Source organism: Vulpes vulpes, chromosome 9 (assembly GCF_048418805.1).
Source record: "Vulpes vulpes isolate BD-2025 chromosome 9, VulVul3, whole genome shotgun sequence".
NCBI classification, from domain to species: Eukaryota; Metazoa; Chordata; class Mammalia; order Carnivora; family Canidae; genus Vulpes; species Vulpes vulpes.
The window spans coordinates 105,774,530-105,798,819 of record NC_132788.1 but is presented as its reverse complement, the minus strand read 5'-3'; the positions used below and the strand labels follow the sequence as shown (position 1 = coordinate 105,798,819).

Below are 24,290 nucleotides of genomic sequence, written 5' to 3'. Positions count from 1 at the left end.
GACTATGACATTAAAGTTACTTCCTCTATATCCTAAACATTCAAGAAACTGGAGAAACCACTGAGCATGTTAGGTAAACACATAGGAAATATTTAAAAATGGCCAACCTGAAATTTTGGAAATAGGACAGCCAGCAGGTATTACAAAAAAAAGGATGAGGAAAAAAAAAAAAAGGATGAGGGAACCTGGAGACGTAGCAACAGAAGCTACCCAAAATGAAAGAGGAGAAAGACGAAATAAGCCAAAACAGAACCAGAGCAACAGCGGACTGCAGGACCACCTGTGGCATCATTAAAAGCACGAAGCACAGGAAAAACTTAGTGGATGAAACCACAGCACACTTGCAGCACGAACTGCTCCAAACCAGTGACAAAGAGACCCTTCAGGTAAGCTAGACGGGAAAGACACCTGTGTCCTAAGGAACAAAGTGAGACCCATAGCCAACTAGTGAGACGACATGAGCCAGCAACATGGAGGTGGCACTGCTGTCTGCTTCCCCCACCCAATTCTGCCCCAGCAAAAACAGCTTTCAAAACGAAAGCAAAAGGATGACAATTTTCAGACCTACAGAAGCAGCAGGAATTCATCCTTGGCAACGTTAAAAGAGGGAGGAAAACAATACCCAATGGGAACCTGGATGTCAACAAGAGAATAAAGAGTGCCCCAAAAGATGAACACAGAGATAACTAAAAGCCCTTCTTATTTATGTAACTCTTTAAAAAATAACTGTTTAGGACAGCCCCGGTGGTGCAGCAGTTTGGTGCCGCCTGCAGCCCGGGGTGTGGTCCTGGAGACCCGAGATCAAGTCCCATGTTGGGTTCCATGCATGGAGCCTGCTTCCCTGTGTTTCTGCCTCTCTCTCTCTGTGTCTATAAATAAAATCTTTTTAAAAAATTAAAAAAATAAAAAATAACTGCTTAGTGCCGCCTTCAGCCCAGGACGTGATCCTGGAGACCCGGGATTGAGTCCCACATCAGGCTCCTTGCATGGAGCCTGTTTCTCTCAGTGCCTGTGTCTCTGCCTCTCTCTCTGTATCTCTCATGAATAAATAAATAAAATCTTAAAAAAAAAAAAAAAGTTCAGGGCAGCCCTGGTGGCTTAGCGGTTTAGCACCACGTTTGGCCCAGGGCGTGATCCTAGAGACCTGGGATCGAGTCCCACATCAGGCTCCCTGAATGGAGCCTGCTTCTCCCTCTGCCAGTGTGTGTTGCTGCCCCTCTCCCTCTTTTTCTCTAAAAATAAATCTTAAAAAAACAAACAAAAAAAAACAAAACTGTTCAATGCAAAAAAATAAGAAGGCCTTCCCCAACCCAAAAACGTCAAACCCAATAAGCCAAACAAACATATTAATAAGCCAAGAATGTACTGTGTTGCTTATGAATCAGAAGTAAAGCTGTGATGGCACCACCACAAAGGCTGGGAGGGAGGGATGGTGGGGAACTGTTAGCAGGTTCACACGCCCTCTCGGGAACGAGAATCTTACTGAAGGACAGACTGTGCTGAGTCTTGTAACAGAATTCCTAATAAGCACAGTCACCAAAGAAAAATGTTCTAGTTCGACCAACGGCTCAAGGAAGAAACCAAAAGACAAAATATCTTGACACAAACGGAAAGGAAATACAACCCAGCAAAACGTACGGATGCAGCAAAAACAGTAAATGGCAAAGTTCACAGTGACTGAGGCCCACATCAAGAAACAAGAAAACAGCTCAAACGAGCTAACTTTACACTTCAAGAAATCAAGATACAGCAACACTGGTTATGTATACTAGTTCCGGTGACAAATCATCAAAGTACTCAATGCAAAAAGCAGTAAATACAGAGAAGGGATCCAAGCAACAGAACAGAGAGAAAACACGGAGCCAGATGGCAAGTTGAAACCCCGCTACACCAGTGCTTGCGTTAGGGACACCTGAGTGGCTTAGTGGTTGGGCATCTACCTTTGCCTCAGAGGTTGTGATCCTGGGGTCCTAGGATTGAGTCCCTCATGGAGCTTCCTGTGGGGAACCTGCTTCTCCCTCTTGCCCGTATCTCTGCCTCCTCTCTCTCTTATGAATAAATAAAATCTTTAAAAAAAACCCAAAAAACAAAAACGAATGCTCGCATTAAACGTAAACTCATCGGACACTCTGGAGAACTGAAGGTACAAGCCAGCACCTACGTAAGTACAGAGCCCCTGATCAGGACACAAGAGCCCTGGATCTGGCTCTGACCACCTCTGATTCAGTAGCTCAATGTGAGCAAGTCCCCTCCTCTCTCCAGACCTCAGAATCCCTGACTATGGGATGACTGGACAGGGGCAGGAGGTTCAGGTGGGGACAGTATCCATCATCTCCACCTTCCCAGCAGACCCTGGGGTCCATGTTTCCACTTGTAGAGTTGAAGGCGTGCTGTCTCCCTGCAGAGGAAAGCCCCCCATCTATTCATAGCACCTCATCCAGGGCCCAAGGGGACAGACCCTCCTGAGACACACAGATGCCTTGCCTCTCAGAGATGAAGCTTCCCCTTCTCCCCTCTCTTCAAGGTCAGAGGGCTGGGGGCTGAGCCAATTACAGGGTCACATAATTTTTCCATCAAACTAATTATCCTTGCAAGGACATCACTTCTGACAGCCCTGAGAAGAGAATCCAAGACCACCTTGCCTGTCCCTGCCCCCTGGCCTTGCCCTCTACCTTCACGGCAGCCTTTGAGTAGTTCATCCAAATGACAGACTTGTCCCCCAACAGGGCCCAAATCCCACGGCATTGGTCCAGTGCTGAGATCAGTGGCAAGGCCAACTCTATAATCGCTCAGGCCTCGGCTTAAACAGCACTTATTCAGCAAGGTGCACTGAACCCAAGACCCCTCACTAGATTTGGTCTCCCTCTCACACACTGATGGTAGCTGTAACTTTCCTGAGTAAATCCACCGCAACGCACTGCATTTACGTAAGTGATCTCTCCAGCAGCTTGTTAAGATCTAGGACAGAGCCCTTAGAGCTGCTGCTCTGCTTCGTAACTGGTGGCCAAATCCAGAAGTCAGTCAACAAAATAACTGATGACCGCATTACGGGCTTCACAGCCCTCCTCAAAGACCTTCTCTGTGAAGACTCGTTTTGTGAATACTGCTTCTGGGTCCTGTCCACTCAAGTCATGAAAGCATTTGCCAACTCCTACTCGGGGACACAGATCTGAGCAAAGAAATGCCTAGGGCAGGCAGGACATCCTGCCGAAGCTCTGCCTGGACTCCCTGCCAAGGGTCGCCACATTCCCAACCCCTCGCCCCAGCACCCAGCAGATCAAGGCACTCCCCCCAGCTTAAGGTCAGACTGCTTCAAGATCTAATTCCAGGACAATGAAAATTGGTTTTAAACATCCAAGTCCCTGCAAAGCTTCTGAATTGTTATTTTCTTTCTGTCCCTATGGACTGCCTATTCGTCAATTTATTTTTAAATCACTATCCTGTTCCACTTCTTGGACTGTATATTTAAAAATGTGGGAATATTTAAGGTCAACTCTTCACTTTACTGTTTAGGAAAAAAATTCAGCAAGCCAGCTTTAAGTTTTGGATGGACTAAAGACCAAGCAGTTTCTTTAAGAGAAGTTAAAATGAAGCATAAGACTGTTTAGACTGTAGCCGTTTCCATATGTTTTCTGTAACACAATGAACTACCTGTTGCTTATTATCCACTCTCAAGGAGAAAACAAGGCACACTACCCCAGACCAGGTGGGCCTTTTCTCCTTCGTGGTTGTTTTTTCCTTTAAAAACCAGCACCAAAATAACAAATAAAAAATAAAAAAATAAAACCACCACCAAAAAAACCTCCAAAACACACAGAAAGGACCACCAAAGAAATTAACAACAGAAGAAAGAACTCTGCCAATTCCTGAGTTTGTTATTGATCACCCAATAGAGGCTGGGAGGCAGATGCTGGGGGCGGGGGGGGGGGGGGGTACACACCTTCCCATACTTGTTGAAGAGGTTCTTCAGATCAGTGGCTCGAGTGGTGGACGATAGTCCACTGACCCACAGGTTCCTGCCGGAACTGCTGCTGGTGCGACCTGCTGCAGAAGGGAGAGGATCAGGCTTTATCCCCAGACCTCATGGGAAGCGCGCCCTGCCTCAGAACACATGCAGCCCACCCTTCAACCCCAACTACATCCAACTTTGCCTCTTCCAGTCTAAGCAATTATAGAATGGAAAACAAAAAAATTGTGTTGCAGAAACTGTTCCCTCACCCAAGGAATCATCAAGGTCCTCATGGGTTACTAAAGGAAATGAATTTGGATGACCAATTTTCAACCGGGACGGCAGTTTCTACAATCTTGTTCCGTTAATATAATGGGCAGAATGGGGCCGTAATGGGATGTAGTGCACTAGGATTTTCACTATCCCATAAATGACAACCACAACGAGACATAAACCACAGAAGCTCACCAACATTTCAATCTAGTCTCTCAAGATACCGCTAGGTGGTTACTTCGGTAATCCTCAACGAAATCAAGGATCCCCAGTGTGGGTACCTGTGGGCCCCTCCCTCCCCAAATAAGGGATCCGTAGGCAGCTCCCTGCCACATTAAGTTAAATCATACCTTTTTCGTCTTTAATGATTGGCTTTATATCTTTTTCTTCCTTAAAAGAGCTAGAGACAAAAGTGAATGTTACTCACATGGGAAGAAAACGAAAGAGAACTAAATTAAAAGTATGGTATGTGCTAAAACTGAATACCTACCAGAAAATTAGTCTGAAATAAAATTTTAAGACACCTCTGCAAGCTTCTATAGGAAATCTGACCCCCAAGATACAACGTCAGATTCTTAAAAGTCAATTGGATTTAGCTGAAGATAGCAGTTAACAATTTAAGAACACAACCATAGTAGGTTGAGAAAAAGAAAAGGAATAGATTCGCCCATTAAAAATACACGAGAAATAAAACAGTGTTTAGAAGTAAACTACAATTGCATCAGTCTGGCTGGCCAATTGCAGAAAAAACAGCTTATGTGTGTCATTAAATGACCAATGAAAAGGAGATAGCGTCTGGTCTAAAACTGAGAAAAAACAAACCTCATTTTCTGATCAGCGCCCTCACTGGCTGAGGACTCTTTAGGAGCCGGAGGGACTTCATTACAAGCTTCAAAAGCAAACTTCTTCACGTCTTCTTTGCTATCTCTGGGGTCTGGGCTTGAGGCTTCCTGGGGCGCTTCCGCGGCCTCCTCGCTAGAGGCTTCCGTGTGCTCTGAGGCTTTACTACTCTGCTCAACTGGCTTCTCTAGCCCTACAGGCTCACAGTCCGTCCGCGCGCCATCGCCTGGCTGCTCCACGGGCTCCCTTTTCACTACCGCTAACAGGGTGTCTGCCCTGCTCGACTGAGCTTGTGCTGTTGACTCGCTGGCCAAATCTAAATCACCCTCCTCCGGATGGGCGCTGCCAAAAAGGTCCTCTTCCTCCGCAAGCTTTCTGTCTGGCCCCACGCTACTTGTATCCTGTGCCAAGGGCTGCTCCAGCTCGGAACCTTCTTCTTTTACTGGCTCAGATTTACAAGTTTCCCCCAAAATGTCGAGTATTTTCTCATTTTCTACGGATTTAACAGGAATAGAATGGCACAAGGTTTAATTACCAGGGAAATAAAGCAATCACAAATGCGGAACTGGCACGGCTGCCATACTAACACGAAGAGAACCGCTAGCTACACAGAGATTGGAAAACCCGCGGGTACACAAAGTGACAGTGGTTACACTACCTGCGCTCCGACTGCTACGGTAAGCCGCTACGCTACATGGAAGAGAAAAGGCCCCCACAGACTCAGACACCTACAACCATGTGGCTGCTTCTCGACAGTCTTCTTCATGTTTGTCTTCAAGTGTGGGTCTTCAGGCTTAGTTTTCCAATGTCCAAGGTGCTGAATCGAACGCGGTCGCCATTCACTGAACAGCTCAATTTCCCAATTTCCTTGCATTTCTTTTAACGCAACGGTCCAAAACGCAAACCAGAAACTCTTCTGACGGCAGGAGGGCAACGCAGTCCATAAGGGGAAGAACACGTTGCAAGTTTTCCTGAAGAAGCTCCGTTTCCTCTTCTGGTATCCAGTCACTTCTCGGGTCATAAGTGCCCTGACAACCGCTTTACCCTGCCTTAACTGTGTTAATCAAAACGACTGCGGCAAAATATCACAAGATCTGTTTCATGTGTAGAAACACATGGAAGAATCACAGGGGGGTTACTTAAATGCCACTCTACGTGGTCAGAGAGATGAAAATAATCGCTACATCTCACCAAATATATTTGACCTCCAGAAACCAGAACGGCACTTCCACAGATCTGGTGATACGAGTGGGTTTCCAATCTCTGATCCTTGTACGATCTGGATTGTCCACCATTAAAATAATTTACACCACCATACATAGCTTAGAATATATAGATTGAAAAAAAAAAAAAGAGTGGGAAAACTTTCAAACCATTAACTGTTGTGTTTCTCTTATCAGTACCTGGCTCCAATAGAGGTTCTTCAATATCCTATTGTAAAAGAGAAAAGAAAAAAATCCACAGGGCACTTAAGAACTGGGCAAATACACGTCCCTGGTAGATATAGCTTCAATCACGTGTGAACAAATACCTGTCTCAAACAACTTTCTCCACTTAGAACATGTTCCATTCTGAGATGATTCAGTGAGGACCAGCCCATGTTGTTGGCCTCTCCCTCTCTTGAGGGTCTGGCCACCCCACCTCAAGTCTGAGCTGACCTAGCAGCCTCTGGAGAGGGCAAAGATAGCCACAGTGAGAGGTTGCAGAGATGGCGACTGCCTTCTAGATCCATGCTTGACTTAAGATCTATTTCTCCCCAAATGAGCTGTTATTTATAACTAAAACCTGCCAACAAGACCCTGTAGTTTCCTCCTCTCAAAACCTTCCCCTGACTTCCCACTGTACTTAAGACAATAGGCCAAATACCTTCCCTGACCCACAGACTTGGATAGTCTGGCCCACACACACCCCCATCTACAGCCTCACCTCTGCCTCTCTGCCCCTACCTTGTGTCCTGCATGCCTACATTCAGCCCCTCTCCCTCCTGGCCCAAGGTACTCCCCTTCACCAGGCTAACTCCTGACCCATGTGTCTGACCTCAATTTGGGTAGGGGTTCCGCTGGGGAACTTCCTCCCAGAGGAAGCATTTACAGCCCAACGACCTGAACTTCTCCCTTGAATTTTTTTCCCCTTCCAGTTACCTTCTTGTTGGTTATTACACCACTCCCACTAAAAGGCAAATAGGACCATACTTGTTTGGATGGACCTCTTACCCCAGGCACTCAGCTCAGAATCAGCACTCAACGAATCATTTTTACACACAGATACATATCCTTTTTCACTACAGAAAATCAACCACTCTCGTCACATTTCCAACCACATAACACCAAACAACAGTTTCTTACCGGAGGTACTTTGAAGTCCAATGATGAAGCATCCAAAGTGTTCTCGAAGCCCTCCCCATCCACCTGAAAGGCAAATGGAAGACCACTTAGTGGAGACAGAGTTGTGCCAAGGCCTGCAACTCACTACTTTCTAAGTGGCCTACGTGTCTACTTCCCTCAAACGCCCACCCACCACCTGCAAGTTCACTGTCGGATTATTCAGTATCTTGCCAGCCTCCTGCCTTTTCCAGGACTGGGTGGTACCGCACCTCTGTGAGGGTCTCACAGACACCAGGTGCTCGGTCAGTACTGGCCCAGGAAGGTACATATTCAGTTCCTAAGCAGCGACTATTTCCTAGTCGTCCACATTCGTGAACCAGACGATTTCAGGGCAGGACTCAAAAGGAAAATGAAGAACTTCATACTTCTCTGATTTCACTTGGTAACAATACTTTTTAAAAATAATACTTGGGCACTTTCTCCTAGGGTGCTTTATTTAAAACGTTTAACTGAGGGGCATCTGGGTGATCCAGTGACTGAGCATCTTCTTTCAGCTCAGGTTGTGATCCTGAGGTCCTGGGATCAAGTCCTGCATCAGGTTCCCCTCAGGGAGCCTGCTTCTCCCTCTGCTGATGTCTCTGCCCCACTCTCTCTCATAAATAAATAAATAAATAAATAAATAAATAAATAAATAAATAAAAAATAAATAAATAAATAAATAAATAAATAAATAAATAAATAAATAAATAAAAAAAATCTTTAAGTAAATAAACAACAAAAAAAAAAACCCCACTGAGCTGGTATCTTTTTTTTTTTTTTTTTTTTTTTTTCCACTGAGCTGGTATCTTAAACGTCGCTCAACTGGAAAGCTTTTTACCTTAAGTGAAATACAAAAACATGCCTTCCCAGACTTTTTTTTTTTTCCTTTTCCACGTTTGAAGTTTATGACTCGGATGCTTTGATTAACTATGAGGTAAGAAGGGCAGCCCTGGTGGTGCAGCGGTTTAGCGCCGCCTGCAGCCCAGGCGTGATCCTGGAGACCTGGGATGAGTCCCACATCAGGCTCCCTGCATGGTACCTGCTTCTCCCTCTGCCTGTGTCTCTGCCTCTCTCTCTCTAGCTGTGTCTCTATGAATAAATAAATAAAATCTTTAAAAACAAAACAAAACTCTGAGGTAAGAAACCAAATCTGTGCTCTGGAAATAATTAACACATAAGATCACTCTGAGAGAGGCCAGCAAGTCAGCTGCTCAATGACATGCTAGGCCGAGGGGCAGTGATATTTGGAGTTTGTGACTTTTGACCTTTAAGGTTTAAAGTCCAGTCCTACGAGAGCACTTTTTTCTCCTTCCAATTCAAAGCTAGAATGCCTTTAAAAAAGAGAGATAACAGAAAACCAAACCAAAATACAAAGAATACCACCCAAACTAAGGGGGCTGAGTATGCCAGGAAGTAGGATCAAAATGGCAATCGGTTTTTGGACGGCCACCAGAATTCTCCACCAAATGCTAGAAGTGAAAGCTTGAGAAAGCAACATTGCTAACAGAATTCAAGGCCTCTTTTACATACAAGGATGTTTTCCTTTCATGGGAGGGGTACTTCTGAGGGCATGAATACTCTCCTTTACTCTTTTGTCTTTTACTATAACCACCCTTTGCATACAATGAATCTTAAAAACAAAACAAAACGGGATGAACCCACTGATGAGATTCTGAACTGTTTTTGTTTCTTTTTCCACACTTTCTTTTAAGATGTTTTCCAAAAGAAAACACTCTCACCTATGGGGTCAACCTTTTATGACTTATGCTTAGAAAGAGCCTCCGACCCTTCTGTAAAAGTACTTTGAGCCTAGGTGGCTCAAAGTCTCTGCCTTCAACTGACTTCATGGTCCCAGGGATTGAGTTCCGCATCGGGTTCCCTGCTCAGCAGAAAGCCTGTTTCTCCCTCTCCCTCTGCTCCTCCCCCTGCTTATGCATGTGTGCTCTGTCAAATAAATAAAACTCCCCAGCATCGTAGAAAAGTGAACCGTTAGTTAACATCTGACTTACGTTGAGTTTAAATAGATATAATTTACCATGAAGTTTTAGACACAGGACTCCGTGTTTATGGTGATGGCTGACTTGGCAGTGCACTATTTAATTAACCACCAGCGTGTTTTCCCTCAGGGCTACCAGCATATTCCACTATGTTTTCAAGTTACCTACAGCATGCTCTGTGAGCTGCGCTGGGAGCTCTTGCAGTTGTGCTGCCACGTAGTCTTTGCTATCACAAAGGGAACCGAGAATGTTGTCAGCACCGTCCTCCCCAAAGTCGGGAGCACTGCTATTCTCAACTTCACTTTCTTCCAACACGCCAACATCCATCATATCGATGTTCTGCAAGCTCTCTAAACCTGCCTCCATATCCTCCTGTAAAGAGAAGGCAAGGTGTCAACAACCAGGTGGCTGATCACAGAACTGCTGGGGTCTCTACTGTGGATGCCATATACCTGCCCGTCTCTGGAATCTTCTTCCAGGCCGTTGTCTTCTGTACCTTCTTCTTCCATCTTTTGTCCTAATTACAAAATAAATTTTCAGTCACATAATACTCAGGTTCTGGCCTTAAAAACGTGCAAATCTTTTATTCTAGAACCCCTCCCCCCCGCCCCAGGAAGGGCATGTGCTAAAATGTCTGACAAGGAATTAAGAACATAAGTCATCTATCTAGAAACTACACGTAGCCCAAACATTCAAAAGGGAAACAAATCACAACAGTCTGCTCTTATGTGGGATGCCAGTTGTTCTCAACAGGGGAAGTGGGGTGGAATTTAGCAATGACTGGAAACATTTCTGGTGTCACAACTCACAGATGCCACTGGCATCTAGCGGGTAGTGACCACGGATGCTATCCAACATAAGATGGTGCACAGGATAGTGCCCTGCCAGAAAGAATTACTTACCCCAAACTGCCAACAGTGCCAGGTTTGCAAAACACTGCGGCCCACCAAAGAGTGTCTTACAACTTTAAAACAACTTATGCTTCTTTTTTTTTTTTTTTTTTTTTTTTTAATTTTTTTTATTTATTTATGATAGTCAGAGAGAGAGAGAGAGAGAGGCAGAGACACAGGCAGAGGGAGAAGCAGGCTCCATGCACCGGGAGCCCGATGTGGGATTCGATCCCGGGTCTCCAGGATCGCGCCCTGGGCCAAAGGCAGGCGCCAAACCGCTGCGCCACCCAGGGATCCCACAACTTATGCTTCTAAACAATATTTAACGATATTGGAAAATGCCCACCAGGAAAAAAAAAACATACAGAGCAGACCTAATTTTTGTTTGTATGCAACCAAGTGTAAAGATGCATTTATAAAATATACACACGAGAATGACCCAGGCAGTCACCAAAAGGGGTTAAAATACACGGCAGCAACATTAGAGATGATTCTACTTTCACGTGCATACTTCTTACATTTTCTAAAGTATCCAAAGGTACACTTTCTATAGATTTTGGAAATGAGAAAGCTAAATAGAAGAGATATCAGTCTTTGAGTACAGATGCCAACTGTAGTGTGTACCCCTGAAGCATCTTCTGCACCATCGTTATGAACAATGGCTCTGTACTCTTTAAGTTAATATTCTCCACAACACCAGCAGGTTTATCAGCTGCACTTGACACAGGAGAAATTGGTTCAGCTCTTAAAAGCACTCTAAAAATGTTTGGTAGCAGCACCCACTTTCAGGGCCTCTAAACAGTATCCAGCAATACCCACAAAGGATGTTGGCAGGAGGGATGCAGACCAAAAAGTGCCCTCAAGGAGAGGGAGATTGACAAACACTGGGCAGAGAGGCTGGACACCGATCCTAAGGGCCTGGCTTCAGCTACCTAAAAGCTGAAGGCATGTGGGACAAAGATGCTAGAAACCCTGATTCAAAATTGTCACCTTTCAAAACACACCCACAAAATTCAAAAATTTTGCCTATTTAAATATGAATTAGTTAGAAGGAGGTTTCTCGTTCTAACTCATGATGATGTTTTTTCTCAGAAAGCTTCACAACTTTTTACTTTTAAGCAACCTTGGAGACCTAATTTTGACCAGGACACCGTGAGGGCCCAATGCTTCATATAACTAACCATGTGTGCAGACACCTACAGAGAATGACACTGTCTCAACATCCCACCGGAGCTGTCCTCTGCCCCAGGGCCCAGGCCACCCCTTTCCTCTGAGCCTCTGGCGACCTCTCAGAAAAAAAGGAAGGCGAAGGGACTGGTGTCCTTCTCCTCCCAGCTACACCTAGCTCTACTGCCACCAACATTTCTTTTCATCTACAGAGTACTACCAAAGCTTTTTTTGACAAAACGGTAAGTCCAAGCACTTTTACCGTCACCTAAATTGTAATCCAGACATTTGGACACGTGCTGGAAGCACTTGGTTAAGGTTTGGTTTGTCTAAGGATGCAAAGATCCCTGTTAAGAGCTAAGAACACTGATTAGTAAGCCTTGAACCTCTCAGGTTTTAAATGAGCACCTACATTAAGAACTTTCGAATGAACACATATGCATCCCTCACTCTGTGCTCACTCCGCTAGTCAGCATTTATACCTGACCACTCTAGGTGCAGCAAAATCACATTGTGTTAAAATTCAACTTAAAAATAAATCTCTTTTAAAATCTAAACAGTTTAGCCTTTCAGAACACACATACAAGGTTTTTTTTTCATACAAGGTTTTAAACAGACAAGTCATGTGAAAGTTCTTCTAGAAAAGTGCTTATAAAAAGGTAAAAAAACACTGAAAATGCTACAAGGTAATTTCTTTTCCCTTTCTAAGCATCTATCCTCCAAGGCCTAAATACATGGGTTTATGTCCAGCCATGACAATTTTTGTGTTGGCACTTCTCAAGAAAATAATCCTCATCCCCCAGAAGTTCCTAATTACATTGTCCCTACTCATATAAAACCTAATGAGGATGAACGCCAGTGCGGGTAACAAGGTTTCAAAGTTTCATTAAATTAAATGCTTCCAAAAATAGCTAGTACCACCCACAAAAAGAAACAAGGCACTAATCGATGTCACAAAGTGAAGGAACCTTGAAAATGCGCTCAGTAGAATAAGGCAGACCCAAAAACCACATGTTATAGAGTTCTATTTACATGACACAGAAGTGTCAACTCTGTAGTGCCAGGGGCTGCGGGAGGGGCACATGGGGAGCAAGTGATAACAGGCATAGGGGCTTGTTTTTGGGGTGATGAAAACCTAGAATTTGATAGTGTTGACAATCACATAGCTTTGTAAATACACCAAAAGCAACAAGCTATACGCTGTAAATGGGCAAATTATATAGTATTGTAAACAATACCTTAATTAAAAAAACAACAAACCTCGCTGCAGGGCACCTGGCTGCGTCAGTGGGTAAAGCATATGACTCCTGATTCTGTGATTTTTAAGTCCTGATCCAAGGTTGTAAGTTTGAGCCACATGTTGGGTGGAGAAAGGACTTAAAAATAAGATCTTAAAAAAAAAAAAAAAACCCACAAAACCTCATTGGTAAAAAATAGGGTGGGTGCAAATACTCCAACAATCTATTTTGGATCTTTAGAGATACTGGCTTCTAGTCCGTCTCAGATTGGTGTCATCTTCTTTCGTTTAAAGTCCTGTTTTTGAACCAGGAAGGAAGCCACGTAGCGAACTTGGTTGCTCAGAGCAGCTTTAAGAATGTGCCTCACTCCGGTTCTTTCTGAATTCCAGGACAAGCGTTGAGATGTCTTTAACACACACTTCAATTTTACTTGGCACCTGCACATCTCTCTACTCCTCCCAGCACCCAAAGAACTACTTGCAGGGTAGTGAAAATGAAGCCTACTTGTTAAATGGGAACAACGAAGGGCAATGACATCCTCCTGGCCTAGAGGACAGAAGCGATGTTAAAAAAAAACTCGATTCCGTGTAAGTAAGTTGTCTACACGCTCAAGCCTCCAGCAACAGTTAAGTACAAGCAAATACCTTTAATACACCTCTTTGCTGTCCTCTTGCTTGTGGCTTCCAGTGCAACACCAATTTCATCAGGATCCTGCCCTTCTTCCTTAACCGCCTGTTAGGGAGAGATGGAACTTTACAACTCGTGGAGAGCTGCGGGGCACGCATTGTTCTCTTATTAAGCAACAACGTCCAGCAGACAAAGTCAAATGCGCTCCCTCGCAAAGAGCAACTCTGGGTCTGGTATCTGGGCGGCAAGCCCAACAGGCACGGGTTCACGGGATGAACCCGGCACAACCTGGTTCTCTCCGGGCCCTAGGCGCAGAAGACAAAGGGATGTGAGTGGGGGCTCCAAGGTGCGGGTCAATGACCAGGTCCAAGCTGGCCCTTTAGCTAGAAACTGCCCCACCTTCCGCTTCAGTAAGGTGAACAGGGAAGGGGCGCGGCACTGGGTCTACCACCTACGGAGGGCTGAGTAGTGTTCCTTCCACCAGCTCGGTCTGACACTTGGGGAGAAAACCCACCAGACAAATGGGGTAGGGGGGGTGTGCCTGGCGGAGGTGGGGAGGGAGGGAGGCGGCTCAGTGCCTCTTCCCCAGGACTGCCGCCCGCCTGGGCACTCCGGGGTCAACTCCAGCTCTGCAAGGAGCTCGTCTGGGTCAGGCAAGACCATCCCTCCACACTCAACCTGGGGCTGAGGGCGGCCAAGCGGGGCATCAACGCAGGACGGTGCAGGGCGGGAGGCGAGGGAAGGCGCACCCTTTAGGAAGCGCCCTGGGGAGACCCGCTAGGACCTCAGGGCGCCGAGCAGGAGAAGAGCAGCGGAGCGGAGGGCACGACCGGAGCAGAGCTCCTGCAGGGGGAACAAGCACGACTCCCTCTCCGGGAAGATCCCAAAGCCTCGTCACTCCTCTGTTCTCCACGGGAGGAAACTGAGGCGCGGGGAGCAGAAGGCACCTACCCAAGGTCACGGACCCGGGTCCCCCCCGCTGGGGCCCGGAAGGAGCCCAGGAGCCGCCCGGTGGCCCGAAGGACGCGCTGCCAGCACTGCCGAGGCGACCAGCTGGGAGCGGGATCATAGGCGAGGCACAGAGAGGGGCGGTGACGGGCCAAGGTCACACAGCCCGGCCGGCCCGGCCCCCGGGGCCCCGCGGGCTCAGTCCCCGGCGGGAACGGTGGAGGGGAGGCGTCCGCGTCCGGGCGCCGAGGTGACAGGCCCGCGCGGGGGCGTGCCCCGGCCCCCCGCAGCGCCCCGGGACGTCGGGCCGCCTCACCTTCTTGAGCCGCTCCATCAAGACGCTCTTGTTGCCGCCCGTGTCCAGGTTCCGCTTCTTCAGCTCCGCCCGCAGGTCGATCACCCGCAGGTCGCTCAGCCGCCGCGTCCCGGCCTCAGAGGCGCCCGATCCCACAGCGGCTGTGCCAGAACCCGACTCGCCGGACCCTGCCAGAGTCTCCGCCATCCCAGGTTCCGCGTCCCCCGCCACCCACTTCCCACACCGCCGGCGGCTGTAGCGGCTCTGAGCACAAAATGGCGCCGCCTAAGAGGAAAACGCACTCGCTTCCTCCCGCCCCGCTTTCCGGCCGCGCATGCGTGCCGCACACGCCAGCTTTCTTAACAGCACGCGCCCTCGCGCGTCGACCAACCGCACGTTCCCCGCCGCAATGCGCAAGCGCCGTAACTGCAGCACGCATGTGTGACGGCCGTGCGCGGCGGGAGGCTGTCGACATGCAACGCGCCTGCGCACAGCCCTTTGAGCGCTCACCACGCATGTGCACACGCGACCGGCAGCGTCGGCTCCGCGCCGGGTGCGCCTGCGCACAAGAGAGGCGCGCCAGGGCGGCTGGAGCGGTTCCCTCGCAGGCGGCGCCATTTTGTGCTGGGTGCCGAGATAAAACCGGCCCGGTTCTGTGTGAAGTGGGCGGCGGAGCCAGGGTCCCTGGAATGGCGGAGACTCTCTCAGGCCTAGGCGATTCGGGTGCGGCGGGCGCAGCGGCTCTGAGCTCTGCCTCGTCGGAGACCGGGACGCGGCGTCTCAGCGACCTGCGGGTGATCGATCTGCGGGCGGAGCTGAAGAAACGGAACCTGGACTCGAGCGGCAACAAGAGCGTTTTGATGGAGCGGCTCAAAAAGGTGGAGCGGGGGCCCTGCGGGGGCGGCCGCGGCCGGGACGGGGGGCGCTCCGGGCTGCTGCCCCGGCTCCTGCCAGGCCCCGGGGGAGGGAGGAGAGTCCGGGCGCGAACCGGCGCGGGCGGCGGGGCCTGGCGGGCGGGGGCGCCCGCGGAGGGCCTGGCTCTCGGCCGCCTCCGAAAATGACGGGGAGCCCCCGCGCCCCGGCTTCCCGGGCGAGGTGGGGGCGCCTCGGCCAAGGTCACGCGGCCGTGCGGACGGGGCGGCGGGACTGGGACCCGGGCCGGCCGCGGGGCTCCCTCCGGGCCCGGCAGGGTCGACGCGCCGGCCCACGCTCGGAGGTGGTTTTTTTTTTTTTTTTTTTTAAATGTGAATGCTGCAGCCGTGGGTCGGGGAAGTGGCGCGGAAAGGGAAGTGCTGTCTGTGATGGCGAGTGGGAACGGAACAGACGCTGGCGGGCGGAGCGGCCCGTCCCCGTCCCCGTGCCCGTCCCCGCGCCTGGGCTCCGGCCCCTGCGGCTCTCCGCGGCCTGGCCCTGGGCTCCCAGCGCTCCCAGCGCTCCCAGGGCGCCTGGCGCCCTTCCGGCCCGTGTATCTTGCAGGGAAAAGGGGAGAGCGCGCTTCCGTGCTATAGGATTAGGCGAGGTTGCATGAAACGGGCCTGGCGTGTTGCCTGGCACAGGACGGAGAGGATCCCTGTCCCCATTGGCCGCCCTCCTCAGTGCCACCGTTTATCTGCAAAACCGGGGTCCTCATCCCTATCCTGGGGGTGGGGGTGGGGTGAAAAGCACGAGCAGTTCAATGTTCGGGTCGCCCTGCTTCCCCCCCTTTTTTTTTTTCCATATTCTTGTTGGCTTCTTTGCTTTTTCTGCCGTTCACCCCCTCCCTTTTTTTTTTTTTCCTCTTTTTGAGCCTTCTCCCGTGCAATCTCAGGCTCACCACCCCCAACCCCTGCAGGCAGTGTGATTTGCGACTCCTTCCACCCTCCTGGCTCCTGATCTGAGGACCCAGGCAGGGTATTAATTATTACTGGTGACTGTTAAGGGGAAGTAGGGATTGTTTCCGTTTTCCTGGAGGAGAAAGCTGGGGCTCAGAACGGTGGGTTGGTTAAGTTCAGAGTCAGTTGGGCTTTTTCTGGCTTGAGCTTGTGTTTGTTTCACCGTGGATACCAACTTCCTTTACTACTGGGGTTGCGGCAGGTAGTTCATCAACTAAGGTGTTCTAGAAAGAATGCCACCAGGGCCCCCGGTCAGCAAAGCCAAAGTGGGACCTTTATCTCCTCTACTCGCAGTCTGCGAGGCTGGTAGGATGGCATTGAGAACCTTCCCATCAGATTGGTAGTGGAAACGGGCCTGTGACTTCAAGGATTCTCCCTATCGTTTCTGATGCATTTTACATTTCTTTTTTCTGTTTATTTTCTCAGAGGTATGGTCGTAGTACGTAAATATCATTGGTCTGTACGTTTATCTGCTCTCTTATCGAGTGCATCTGGAAATGTTGGTCATTTTTTCTTTTTCTACTTCTGGCATATAGTTAGGGTCCTTTTTCTGGTCATTTTTCCAGGAAGGGCAAATGAGGAAAAGGCTGAAGGAACACAAAGAGTGTAGTTTCCCAAGCTCTATAAAGATGACTCATAGCCCACAGCGTCCCTAGGGATGATCCTGTAAACACTGCACCCAGAGAAGACCTATTGAGGGGCAAAATGGTACAGCTCTTGTCTGGGGCAGTTCTCTCTTCTCCTAGGGGTATTCCATAGTCCTCTTTTGCCAGCAAGAATGGGAGGGACTTTCTGGTTGTGCTTTCCTTGATTCCAGAGCAGAACTCCCAATTCCTTTTTCTCATGCTGGCTTTGGAGAAAAGGGAGAGATTTTCTCTGTTCCTGGTACAGATTAGATGTGGAGCCCCTAAGCCCCATTGCAAATTGAGACTTTCACACTAAGAAACTGCTGAGGATCTGAAAACTATCTACAGATTAAACATGCTGTTTGAAGTGTTTTTTTTAAGATTTTATTTTATTTATTCATGACAGACACAGAGAGAGAGAGAGGCAGAGACACAGGCAGAGGGAGAAGCAGGCTCCATGCAGGGAGCCCAGCGTGGGACTCGATCCCGGGTCACCAGGATTACACCCCTGGCCGAAGGTGGCGCTAAACCGCTGGGCCACCAGGGCTGCCCTGAAGTGGGTTTAAACAGAACTTGTGTTTATAGAATAGTACAGTAACAAGAGAAAGGCTTATCAGTAAAACCTAAAAGCAAAGCCCAGTATTCAAGGATATCACTGATGTCGTGCTCAGTAAACACTTGCTGCTCACCTCCTTGGTGCTACGCGCTGTGCTGAGCGTGGGTGCAGACTGTTCAAGGGAATGATGAGCTCTTGGGTGGGAGGTGGGGCTTGCCAAGAGGTGGTTATAATTCCCTATCCTTTCAGGTAGGTCCCCTAGTGGTTAAGAGCAAGACCTTTGGAGTCAGTCATAGATGTGGGTGATCTGACGAGGTGGTATGGGTCATGTCCAGTCTCGTGGCACACACAGTACATCTCAGCCAAGTTAGTAAGCGTTCTGTCCAGACAGTGCCAAGAGTAGGCATGGGGATAGAGAGGATGTCACAGAGGGTCGAAGCAGCATATTGCTGGGTGAAATCATAGGAAATGGAAGACTGTGCTTTTTGACTTTCCTTGGGTCCAGGAATAGGATGAACTAGATTGTGGTGATGTTAGCATTAAGAAATAAGTTGATTTCAGAGCCTTTGTTCCAAGATAGAGCAAGACAACAAGTGGGTGGGGGAGGCCCTTTCCAGATCAGCAATCTGAAGTTTCTGTGAAAGTTAAGTCTGTATGCTGCCTTTTTTGGTGAACTTTTTTACCCTTCCCTTCAGGCAATTGAAGATGAAGGGGGTAATCCTGATGAAATTGAAATTACCTCAGAAGGAAACAAGAAGACCTCAAAGAGATCCAGCAAAGGTATGAAGGATTTTATAAATGGTGCAAATGTTGAGGACTTTCTTCACAATTGCTTCCTTTGCTAATGAGCCTGTTTACTTGGCTGTGTTTGGGAGCTGTGGACTACCCTGTGACTCCAAAAGGCCTAGAATGAAGTTGTGCATTTCCTTTAAGATCCCTTCAAGGGCAGCCCCGGTGGCCCAGTGGTTTAGCGCTGCCTTAGGCCCGGGGTATGATCCTGGAGACCCGGGATCGAATCCCACGTCGGGCTCCCTGCATGGAGCCTGCTGCTCCCTCTGCCTGTGTCTCTGCCTGTCTTTCTCTCTGTCTCTGTCTCTCTCTCTCTCTCTCTCTCTCTCTCTCTCTCATGAATAAATAAAATCTTAAAAAAAAAATCTTTTCTAGTGTATTTTGTTTCTCTTGTACTTAGGAATTCAGACCGGATGAAAGGGATATTTACATATTGATCTTTAGGCCTCTCAGCAGCCCTTGTTTATCTAGACTCTTATCCTTCTTTACATAGAGTATTTAGGACTGCTTGGGTCTCCTATTTCTCTGACTTGCAAAATATAACTTCTCTTTTAAATATCACCTGGCCAAAACAGAGTTGTCTTTTTCACAGACGTTGCTTTTAAAATTGCCTGCTGCATAAATGCCATGCTCCACGTGGTATTAGTGATCTCCACCATCTGACTCCAATTTCCATTTCTCTCTTCTCCCCTACAGCCTTCCTCTACTACATCTTGGGGTTTTAATCAGGCCCTGAACATGTGCTTCCCTCTCTTGGTCCTTTTGCTTAAACTTTTGTGCTCTGCCTACTCCTCTCCTCATGTGTCTGCATTCAGGTCCTTGATGATCAACAGGATTTGTGATCCTGTCAACAGCAACTCCTTCTATCTTCAGCCCTCTGCACTGTGATGACCTGGTTCCTTAGACCTTGCTTGAATACTTATGTTACCCTGCCCCATGTAGGCTCTATCTTCTTGTTTTCTTTAGTATTTACTCAGTAATTTCATTTAGTAATCTTCAACTACTGTTTGAAGAAAGAATCAGCTAAAACTGGGCATTTGAACTGTTCTAAAACTTCACTTGGTTATTGGTGGCTTTCCTGCTCAGGCCCCAAAACAAAATTAAATATTCATATTACCTGGCCAGTGGTGAAAAATTGGGTTTGGAATGTAAGAGACAGGGACCAAAGTCAGCCACTGTGTGGCTGTGTGGTGTAAGCTCTTGGACGACAGCAGTCAGGCGACCTAACTTTGGAATGAAGTCACTTCTGTGGTCCATAGTACATTGTGCATTTTTGGCTTTGCCCAAGTAGAGTCCTGGAAAATCACAGTCATTCTGGGGAAAATAGAGCCTGTTGGACCTCCTTTTATGTTTTCCTTTTTTTTTTTTTTTTTTTTTTTTAAGATTTTATTTATCCATGAGAGATACAGAGAGAGGCAGGCTCCATTCAGGGAGCCCGCGGGACTTGATCCCAGGTCCCCAGGATCACGCCCTGGGCTGAAGGCCATGCTAAACTGCTGACCCTCTCGGGCTGCCCTCCCTTTTCTTTTAGATAAAAAACAAAGGAATACTTATTGTAAGTGTTTTGTTGTTGTTTGTGTGTGTTTTAAACAGGTATTAAGTAAACTGTAGATGCTCTTTTTTCCACAGTAAGGAGGCACCCATTATTAAAGGTTGGGCATACTTTCCAGACTTTTCTGTATGTATATGATCTTTTTTCTTTTTTTTTTTTAGATTTTATTTATTTATTAATGAGAGAGATGGGGGGAGGGGACAGAGACATAGTCAGAGGGAGAAGTAGGCTCCATGCTGGGAGCCCGATGCGGGCTCAATCCTAAGACTCCAGGATCAGGCCCTGAGCTGAAGGCAGGGGCTACACCACTGAGCCACCCAGGGGTTTATAGAGATACATATACGGGTATGAATGTATTTTTCTTTCTTTTTTTTTTTTCTTTTTTTTTTTTTTAGGAAAATCCTAGCTCACAAAATATTTTTTAGGTTTTTTTTTTTTCTTTCACTTACCATGTCAAGGACATATTTTCATAGTGCTTACAAGTATAGAAAGACCTTAGTCTTTTTTTTGTAACCTTAGCCTTTTCAGATAGCTTAATTGTAATGTTTATCAATGTACCACAGTTTAGCTCATTGGTCTCCTTGTTATTAGATGTTAAGAATTTTTTTTTTCCAGTTTTCAGTTTTTTGAGAGTGAGCACCAGTGCACAAGTGTGGTAAAGGGCAGAGGGAGAAGGAGATTCCCTGGTGAGCAGGAAGTGCAACGTGGGGCTCAGTTCTGGGATTCTGGAATTAATGACCAAAGGCAGACACTTAACTGACTGAGCCACGCAGCCGCCCATTTTCCAGTTTTCGCTTGGCCTTTCCAGTTTTCGGTGCTGCCATGAACCAGAAATATGTCTGTGTAAACAAATATATTTTCTGATAACATAATTAGAAGTAGAATTCTGGGGTCAAGGATATGTGCATTTTATTTTGAAGTAGCTGCTGACAAGTAGCTTTTCAACAGGTTGTGCTGTACAACTGGGAGGGGGTGCCTATTTAAATTCTAACCGAATGTTGAGGATTATTTATATTATATGTTGCCTCTTACATACGAGAGAAGTATTACATTTATCTACATTTCTGCCCAGGTAAAGTTTTCATTTACATCTCTTTACAGGTTAAACAGCTTCTGGTTATTGGCCCTCTGTATTTTCTGAACTGCCTTTTCATTGCCCTTTGCCCACTTTTCTGCTGAGTTTGTCTTACTGACTTGAGGGCTTGCTCTCTATCAAATGTCGCAATTGCTTTTTCTAGTTTGTCATTTGACTTGTTCGTGATGTTTTGGTCGTTCAAGTTTTAATCTTTAATACAGGCTGCATTGTCCACCTATAGATTCTAGACTTTGTTGGCTTTAAAAGGCCCTCATTGGCATCTGGGGGGTTAAGCATCCCACTCTTGGTTTTAGCTCAGGTCGTGATCTTGGGGTTCTGGGAGGGAACTCCTCCGCCTGGGGCTCTCTGTAGATTCTGCTTGAGATTCTCTCCCTTCATGGGGATCTGTGGGTATCTCAGTGGTTTAGTGCCTGTCTTTGGCCCAGAGCATGATCCTGGAGTCCTAGGATCGAGTCCTGCATCGGGCTCCCCGCATGGAGCCTGCTTCTCCTCCTGCCTGTGTGTGTCTCTGCCTCTCTTTCTCTCTCTCTCTCTGTCTCATGAATAAATAAAATCTTTTTAAAAAAGATTCTGTCCCTTCCTGTCATTCTCCCTCCATTCCTCCCATCCACTCATGTGCATTTGTGCAATCTTTTTTTCTCTGAATAGGTAAAAAAAAAAAAATTTTTTTTTTTAAAGATTTTATTTACTCATGAGAGACACAGAAAGAGAGAGGCAGAGGGAGAAGCAGGCTCCATGCAGGGAACCTGATGTGGGACTTGATCCCGGTACTCTGGGATCACACCCTTAGCTGAAGGCAGACTCACTCAGCCGCTGAGCCACCCAGCGTCCCATGTTTGATTCTTTATGCCCTTCCCCAATCATACTCTCTTAAGCCCCCTAACACCCACCCCCCACTCCCCAGAAAACAGTTTGTTGTGATTACTTCCATGATGGATTAGTTTTGCCTGTTCTAGAACTTCATGTAAAATGGAACCAACCATTCAGTACAATCTCTCAACAACCTTACTACATTTTAGCAAGGGTTCAATGAAAGTAAGTTTCTTTTTCCTGCCCCCTTTTAGTGAACAAACTGAAAATGCTTTTAAATCTGCATACAAATTATTTTAATCACAATCCTAGACTGTGTCAGGCAATATCAGCACTTCTCCAGAATAGTTTGATACCAGCAATCTGTTAAGCAAAATCTTTTAAAATAGTTAATCAGAAAAGTAAACTTAACTGGAAAAGAAAAGTTGATGTGTTTGCATTTTAGTTCTTAACTATGCGCTGGGTTGTTTTGACACAGGTTAAGATTAGAGAACAGATGAAAGAATCAGAAGAAATTTTCATGTGTCCTTCATTCAGACCCCCCAGATATTGGCATTTTACTAAATTTTTGAACTACTTCAGAAGGGATGGCTGGCAAGGGACCCCTTGGGCCCACCTACTACAGTATTGCCTGACAGCAGCCGGTATTACAGAGCCCTAGTTGTCAAAATTGAGACATTAACATGGGTATAGTTGCCTAAAATGAGACCTTCTTTAGTTATTAGGTTCTTCATAGCTCAAAAGGAAAAATAATCCAAGGTCATGCATTATACTGAATTGTCATGTCTCTCTGGTTTTCTTTTATCTGGGGCAGTTTCTAAGACTTATATTGTATTCCTGTATTATCATTTTGGAAGTGGACAGACCATTTGTTTTGAAAGCTGTTTTTCAAATTAGGGTTGGTCGGTTTGTTCATTTTATTTTTCTCTCTCATTAGGTTCAAATCCTTCACTTTTGTCAGCAGTACCACCAGAAATGTTACTCTTCCTCAGCATGTCTTCTCTGGAGGCACATGTTGTCTATTTGAGTAACTGACTTTAAGTGCTAAGTTGGTCAGGTTTCTTCTCTGGAAAGTTACTATCTTACCCTTTGTAATTGTATCTTATGAGGAAGGTACTTTGAGACTTCTGTAAATACCTTGTTCCTCCTCCACTAGTTTTAAGCACCCATTGGTTGTTATCCATTGGTGATTTTCTAAATTTTTTATCCTATATACGTTTATTAGTTGCTTTTCTGCCATGAGGATGGCTTGCCCTTCTCCCTTAAGCATTGTGAACTTAGATATTCTTATTTTGTTAAGTAAGGTATAAACTTATTGGTGGTTATAAACTTTCTGGTAGTTATTTTGATGTTCAGATTGTTCCAGTAAGAACTCTTCAAGCTGGCTTACATGTCTTTTTGACATATCCATATCACTCTTCGAGCACTTTCTGGCAGAGAAGGTATTCCAGTCTCTTGTACTTTGCTGCTGTACCTTGGGAATCAGTCATTTCTTCTAGATCCCTTGGTTGTACTTGTAAAGAGTGGTACCTTGTAGGCCAGTGCTAGGTTTATAAGGTCTGTTGGATAGAATATGCCTCATAAAATTAAATCCTGGTGAAGCAATCAAATTAGCCAAGGACAGCTTCAGAAATGTGAAAAAGTAAAGCTCTGGCTAATGTGAGCAGTGCACCAACCAAATCTGCCAGCCAGTTAAAATTGTTTATTAATTGATTCTTTTGAATTTTACTTTTTTTCTTTTTTTTTTTTTATTCTTTTGAATTTTAGAGGTAGCAGTGATACTTGTGAGTCAAAGACTTAAGCAAGGTAGATATTAAAAAAACAGTTAAAAAAAAAAAACAAAACAGTTTAGTGTTCTTAGATGACAAATAAAAATAAAAGGAACTATTCAAGACCTATGACATGGCTAATCTTGAGAAAGTTTCCTAGATGTGATGATTTCATATTAGAAAGTTGTCAGTTACCCCCAGTGTAATCTAAAAAGAAAGTGTATAAGAATAAAATTGTGAAGAATCAGTCATGTAGAGTTCTAATTTTAATAGGAAGATACCAGAAACAGGGGGAAGTGTGAAGATTTTCTTTCTTTCCTTTTTTTTTTTTTTTTTTTTTTTTTTTAAGATTTTATTTATTCATTGGAGACAGAGAGAGGCAGAGGCAGAGGGAAAAGCAGGCTCCACGCAGGAAGCCCGATGCGGGACTTGATCCCGGGACCCCAGGATCACGCCCCGGGCCAAAGGCAGGTGCCAAACTGCTGAGCCACCCAGGGATCCCCAGATCTGTCCATCTTAAAGGTGGTACTATGGTTGCCTGGCTGGCTCAGTCATTGGAGCGAGCAGCTCTTAATCTCAGGGTCATGAGTTCAAATTCAGCCCTGTGTCAGGTGTGGAGCCTACTTAAAATAAT

General features: G+C 46.5%; 2 protein-coding genes across 6 annotated transcripts in view; one reads left to right on the top strand and one right to left on the bottom strand.

Moving 5' to 3' along the window:
* Nucleotides 1–14,934, bottom strand: part of SAFB2 (scaffold attachment factor B2) — a 34,675-nt gene extending 19,741 nt beyond the window's left edge. For 2 of the 4 annotated variants that reach the window (XM_026019435.2, XM_026019433.2), the window contains exons 1-9: nt 14,609–14,934; nt 13,362–13,449; nt 9,875–9,939; nt 9,591–9,794; nt 7,408–7,470; nt 6,466–6,493; nt 5,045–5,555; nt 4,573–4,622; nt 3,941–4,044 (exon numbers count right to left, since the gene is read on the bottom strand). In XM_026019435.2, coding sequence (XP_025875220.1) covers nt 3,941–4,044; nt 4,573–4,622; nt 5,045–5,555; nt 6,466–6,493; nt 7,408–7,470; nt 9,591–9,794; nt 9,875–9,939; nt 13,362–13,449; nt 14,609–14,794 — 1,299 coding nt within the window. In that variant the 5' untranslated portion in view covers nt 14,795–14,934. The remainder of the gene's footprint in view (nt 1–3,940; nt 4,045–4,572; nt 4,623–5,044; nt 5,556–6,465; nt 6,494–7,407; nt 7,471–9,590; nt 9,795–9,874; nt 9,940–13,361; nt 13,450–14,608) is intronic. The other 2 variants (XM_026019432.2, XM_026019434.2) reach the window with 1 other exon arrangement.
* Nucleotides 14,935–14,986: 52 nt separating this feature from the next.
* SAFB (scaffold attachment factor B) overlaps nt 14,987–24,290 on the top strand; it is a 35,049-nt gene continuing 25,745 nt past the window's right edge. The window contains exons 1-2 of one of the 2 annotated variants that reach the window (XM_026019430.2): nt 14,987–15,465; nt 18,336–18,420. In XM_026019430.2, coding sequence (XP_025875215.2) covers nt 15,025–15,465; nt 18,336–18,420 — 526 coding nt within the window. In that variant the 5' untranslated portion in view covers nt 14,987–15,024. The remainder of the gene's footprint in view (nt 15,466–18,335; nt 18,421–24,290) is intronic. The other variant, XM_026019431.2, reaches the window with a different exon arrangement.